At 35.3% G+C, this 6,225-nt stretch overlaps 1 protein-coding gene across 1 annotated transcript in view; it reads left to right on the forward strand.

Annotated features, from left to right (window-relative positions):
* LOC106883829 (uncharacterized) overlaps window positions 1-4,927 on the forward strand; it is a 16,214-nt gene extending 11,287 nt beyond the window's left edge. The window contains exons 5-6 of the mRNA XM_014934968.1: window positions 1,233-1,451; window positions 4,722-4,927. Of these exons, the coding sequence (XP_014790454.1) occupies window positions 1,233-1,451; window positions 4,722-4,907 (405 nt within the window). The 3' untranslated portion in view covers window positions 4,908-4,927. The remainder of the gene's footprint in view (window positions 1-1,232; window positions 1,452-4,721) is intronic.
* Window positions 4,928-6,225: the final 1,298 nt, after the last annotated feature.

Raw genomic sequence — 6,225 nt, forward strand, 5'->3', positions numbered from 1 at the left:
AGAGAGAGAGAGAGATAGAGAGAGAGACTAAAAGTAAGCGTAATTTCCCCGCTTCCTTTTCTCGACCCACTTCGAAACATCCTATGAATGGATCACAGTATCCTGGCTAAATCTTGGAGGCAGTGGTGTTTCAGAAACAAACGGTGGTCCTAGGCGTACAGAAAACAGATCACTCCGTCTAGGGTTTTGCCTTTATCGTTATCCTGACCGGTAGCCTCCAAAATAACCGATTTTCCCACAGACGCTCGAGATCCTTTGATTGTATTATTAACTTCGGCATGTCGGGAGCATCTCCAGCTCTGAAACTGTACCATGATATTCTACCATACATTCGGCTTGTACACGAAACCATGCGAAAAGCCGTACCAATTTGAAAGGAACCGTTGTCTAGCTTGGTGCCAATCTGGGATAACGGGAAGCAACTGAGCTATACAACGATCCGTGCTCACGTACAGTAACCAACCCTGCAAAATAGTATTGATTCTGTGCCTGCAAACTCAGCCACCACTTGGAACTAAACTACTATTTCATCCCAATTTTTCTTACCGGTTTAGTTTTTACACCAAAACGAAACGTCGATTCCTCCAAAAGAAGCAGCACATGCTAAGATACTCTAGTTTTCTAAAGGGTCCCCTAAACGAATGGTGCTGCAGCAAATACTAGCAAGGTGTATGCAGGCAAGACGATCAGCAGATTCTTAAGCATTTCTCTTTTATTGGTTGGATGGGTGCCGAAGAAATAAATATTAAATTTGACAGGTTAAAATAAATCGCCAAGTTAAAAATGATTAACTACTTCAATAAATAAAAAGAAAAGGAAAAAAAGAAAGTGAAAGTAGAACAGAAAATAATAACCAGCCAGTGAGTTTCAATGTGTGTTGTGGAATTGCATCAGTGACGTGTACGACGGATATTTTTGACACATTACGATAAATCAAGAAATAAATCAAGGTGTATATGTGTGTTTGTGTGTGTGTGTGTGTGTGTGTGTGTGTGTGTGTGTGTGTGTGTGTGTGTGTGTGTGTGTGTGTGTGTGTGTGTGTGTGTGTGTGTGTGTGTGTGCGTGCGTGCGTGCGTTTTTGAATACGTGTGTGCACGCGCATATATATACACATACAATCTGCGTTAATCTCTTAGAATTTTTTTCATAATCTCAATGAATCTCTTTAAACACAAAATGATTATATTGATAATTAATGAAAGAAAAAAAAACAATTTCTTGTTCATATATAGGCGATAAAAGTTGATTCCTGGTTCAAAGAACTGCTTAATGATTCAGATGTGTATCAATCAACTAAAATCGAACTGCAGGATTTTAAAAATATTGCTTCTGCTACTGGTGTCGCCGTCGAAAGTTTTGCAACTCTATTCTATGCCAACAAAAAGGTAACTCGTGATGTAGTGGACGTTGGAATTCTGAGATATCCTGATCCATTGAAACCTTATTTTAAGGTAATTATTTCTTTTTGTTAATCCAGTATATCTCTCTGATATTTATTGTTTTTTTTTAAGACACCAAGTACATAAGTGATGTTATCTCAGGACAAACACAGCAGCAACGGGCCTACAAACAATGCGCGTACATGATGCATACATGGCTATTCTTTTAAACTATTTATATCAAAACCCAGTTCTTATCCTTAAGTTATGATCTCTTCATAATGATACATCATTGACCGTGTTTGCTATTTTGATATCCTTGATAGGCACTCTGTCATTATTGCTGATTGCACTAAATCTATAAGAGACATTTTATTGTTAGTCGGTTAAAATCTGATTTGTACAGAACATTCAAAATCTGTGGAGTAGGATTCAAGATTATTGTTCTATCACAATTCTAATTTAATCATACAGAGTAGTACTGTAAACTAAAACGAAAACTATTTTCTGTTGGTTTACACCTAAAAAAAAAATTTAATATGATTAACGAGATTGAATAACTTAGGCAGTCAGCTGGAATAATAACATAAATGAATTCTCCCCAAAATTTTATCTTATAAAGAAAAATGTTTGGTTGCTGTTAAAGAAATGAGACGTTAATGACTTGCATTTGTTCCAACAAACTTAAAAAAAGCCAGTGAGACACATGGCCAATTGGTTAGAGCAGCGGACTCGCGGTCGAGAGATCACGGGTTCCAATCTCAGACCGGGCGATGTGTGTGTTTATGAGCGAAACACCTAAGCTCCACGCAGTTTCGGCAGAAGGTAATGGTGAACTTCTACTGACTCTTTCGCCACAACTTTCTCTCACTCTTTCCTCCTGCATAGAGCAGCTCATCTGAGAAGGACCGTCGTCTCGTCCAGGTGGGGAACCTATACACCAATGAAACCGAGAAACCGGCCCTTATGAGACAGGCATGGCTCGAGAAGGAACAAACAACAATCAACAACTTAAAAAGCGAAGAAAACGTGTGATCTTGAGTCAAATTTAGAAAATATATTGAAATTAAGAAGCCACCAGATTTGTGTTTCACTCGTGTGTTTTAATACTGGTATTGTTCGGGGGTTCTTAAAAGAATTACCACTTCATTAAGTTATTATTGCCTTTTTGAAACAGCAGGTTTCATTGTGATGAAACTCAGGTTTCATATTTGCAACATTAAATGGACCTTTACCCTTTGAACGGCAAATCGAGAAATTAATTTTTTGTAACTAAACACTTTCAAACATCGGACACTGGTAGAATGTGTCAAAAAAACATCTTTTACTCTTAGTGTTGTTAAGAAAAGTTTGTATTTTCAAGTTATTTCGTGTTAAAGTTGTCGTATTTCGGTATTTTCAACCAATCAATGACGTGTATTCAGCTTAATAAAATTACTGCCGTTGTTTGTCAACAACTTCCAGTGAGTGTATATTTCTTTTGTCACTGTTATTATTTCATCTCAGTTACGCTTGTATGAATAAACGAGTGTATCTGAAGCATGTTTACTTCATGGCACCACCACAATCGTTCGTGCATTTCTACTGCTTTTAGGTTTTTTCTTGTTTTTCAGCTACTATTTTCGGAAAGACTTTTTGCCCCCTCCCCTCCCCTTCCAATTTCTTCATTTTTTTCACTTTTTTCCGTAACTCTAACCCTAAAATCCTAACCCTAACCCTAAACCCCAAACCTAACCCTAACCCTAAAACCCTAACCCTAAAACCCTAACCGTAACCCTAAAACCTTATCCCTAACCCTAAAACCCTAAACCCTAACCATAAAACCCTAACCTTAACCCTAACTCTAAAACCCTAACCCTAAAACTCTAATCCTAACCCTAAAACCCTAAAGCTAAAACAAGTACAAACGCACGAACGATGTCATAAATAACAGTGACAAACGAAATATACACCGCTGATAGTTGTTGTTGACAAACAACGGCAGTAATTTTATTCAGCTGAATACACGTCATTGATTGGTTGAAATTACCGAAATACGACTACTTTAATACGAAATAACTTTGAAAATATAAACTTTTCTCAACAACGCTAAGAGTAAAAGATGTTTTATATGACACATTCTACCAATGTTCAAAGTTTGAAAGTGTTTAGTTACAAAAAATTAATTTCTCGATTTGCCGTTCAAAGGGAAAACATCCCATTAAATGGATGAAAGTCAGATATCTTTCTGGATAGGGCACTTTTCTGAGGCAGATGGTCTCAGAAAGCCCTGGTACTTCCCTCCACACATACACACGCCTCTTGAAATAAAACATGTAGAAAGAAATCATGAAAAACGATCCTATGAGCTCCAAATACATAAATCAATGTCTTTATCGTATTCAGATGACTTTAAGGTACTTTATTTATTATTAACTCATAAAAAAAAAATTCATTCAATATTTAAATCTCACCTTTTACAGTTATATCTTGTACAGTGAAGCCATTAATAAATGGAGTTTGTACTTTTATATCTTTCACAGATATTTCTATTTCCGATATTCTGTTCAAGAACAATACAATTTTAAGACATTTTTTTCTCTGAATATTTCTTGAAATTTATACAATCGCTTATTTACCAGATGATCAACTCTGATTTAGACCATTTAATGAGTAAAACCAGTAATTATATCACATAAGTAATCTGCTGTCTCTGATATGTTTAATTCCTTTACTACGCCCTAATAACAAAGATATCAATTTCATGATGGCGGCAAGTCTATTTCTAGTCGCTTTAATCTAACGTTTCAAGTCCGCTATTCTACCGCATTAATTCTCTTTAAGTTTATAAGCCCTGACTTTACATTGTACACACGTTTCTATATATTTTTTCAAGGATTTCAATTTACTAGAACTAATAAGAACGGCGAATGTCTCTTATAGCTTTCTTTGATTACTTAAATGGCTGCATATCTTAAAGAATATATTAGGTACCTTCAAAACATGGCTTGAAGGCATATTCTTCAAGAGTCATATTTATGCAACAATCCAGCCCCCTAAAGTTCTTAAGCATAAGCAGATTTCGAATTTGAAAAGGACTGGTGATGCTCACATTACTTTCAAAGAGAGTTAATATATATTTAAAGCATATAGCCATTGAAATATAGATTATATCGCGAATTCATACAGTTTCTTTACTTCAAATTCCACATAATTTCACTGTTTAAAAATGTCTTTATTTCACGCCCACTTTCTGGTTTCCATTCCTCATTTCATATGTAATTTTTGTGTGTGGTTTTTGTGATGTTATTGTTGTTGTTGTTTTGTGCAGCTCATTTATATTACATTACTGTCTCGTTTCAGTTATACCGTATCAAACTCTTCGCATACAGCGACCGAAGACGCTATACATTTTATGAAGAGACATACAGTGGAATAGAAGGTACTTACCATTCGCAGAATTTCGAACCGAGATCTGATGTCATCGATGCAATCGAACCCGACCGTTTCAAGAATTTTATTAAGTCTGCATTAGATTCTTTGTTGTAAATAAATTGATTTCGACTTAATTTTGTTTGTGTTCATTAATTGTCAACGATTCCTTTTTTTATATATGAAAATGTTTTCTTCTAAATTTTAATCACTTTCATTTTTCTAAAATATAAAATACCTATATGGTATTTGCAATTGAAGCAGGATTTAATTAAAACAGTCATTTATGAATCATACTTACTGTAGACAGTAAGTATAGATAGGCCAATTACTACGGTATTAGTCCAGTGATAACATCTTTTGTGGACTTGTGCGCAACATTATCGAATGTTTATTCAATTATTCCTATATCAGAGAGGACGATTTCTCGTTCGAGCATGTAACTAATTGCGAGTACGCGCCACTTAAAAGGACTTAAAAGGCCGAAATGCATCTTGCGCTCTTGCTGGTCATTACTGGGGCGAATTTCCCCCCCTCTCTCTCTCTTTCTATCTCTATCTATCTATCTATCTATCTATCTATCTATCTATCTATCTATCTATCTATCTATCTGTCTGTCTTGTGTGCATAAGAGATATATTCATAAGAAATGTTACTGTAGTAACTAGTTTATCAATAGTGTGTATATATTGTGTATGATACACAGATGGCTATTAAATATGTAATTGTTCCATTTTAGATGGCAAATTATAATTGAATCTTGAATAATATTACCTAAACATCATTCCAGAAAAGAATTAATGCAAGCCGACATTAAAGCAAAAGTTTTTGTTGCTATCAAAATTTATTCAATCATAAGAAATATTGGCTTCAAATTTCGGCTCAGGGGCAGCAATTTCAGAGAAGCGGGGTTTGTGGATTACACCGACCCCCAGTACTCTATCGACACCAAAAGGATGAAAGGTGAAATCGGTTTCGGTGGAATATAAACTCAGAACATAAAGACGGACAAAATGCTGCTAAACGTTTGCCCGGCCTGCCAACGATTCTGCCAGCTCGCATCCCTCACAGTTACTAGCAACATTAATAATATGAATGCTAATGATATTTTATTTTGTACGACGTCTACATCATGTCTATAGTTGTACGTCTGAATCATTTAACAATACTTTCGTTCAGATCTCCATAGCACTGAACGTAATTTATTAATTACATTAGAAAACTTCTACTAAGGCTTTCTCCCTTTATAGCAAAATGCTAACACTCGAGAAATCATTCAATTTCACTTTATCAACGGACTTCATCTTTGATGGAAGAAACGCTAAAACTGCATTAAGATAGATAACATGGACATTAGTGCAACCACAGATTTTTATTATAATAAATCATGAGAAGACATGCGTATATAAATTATTACAGATTAATATATTAGCGG

The sequence above is a fragment of the Octopus bimaculoides genome, chromosome 6 (assembly GCF_001194135.2).
Source record: "Octopus bimaculoides isolate UCB-OBI-ISO-001 chromosome 6, ASM119413v2, whole genome shotgun sequence".
NCBI classification, from domain to species: Eukaryota; Metazoa; Mollusca; class Cephalopoda; order Octopoda; family Octopodidae; genus Octopus; species Octopus bimaculoides.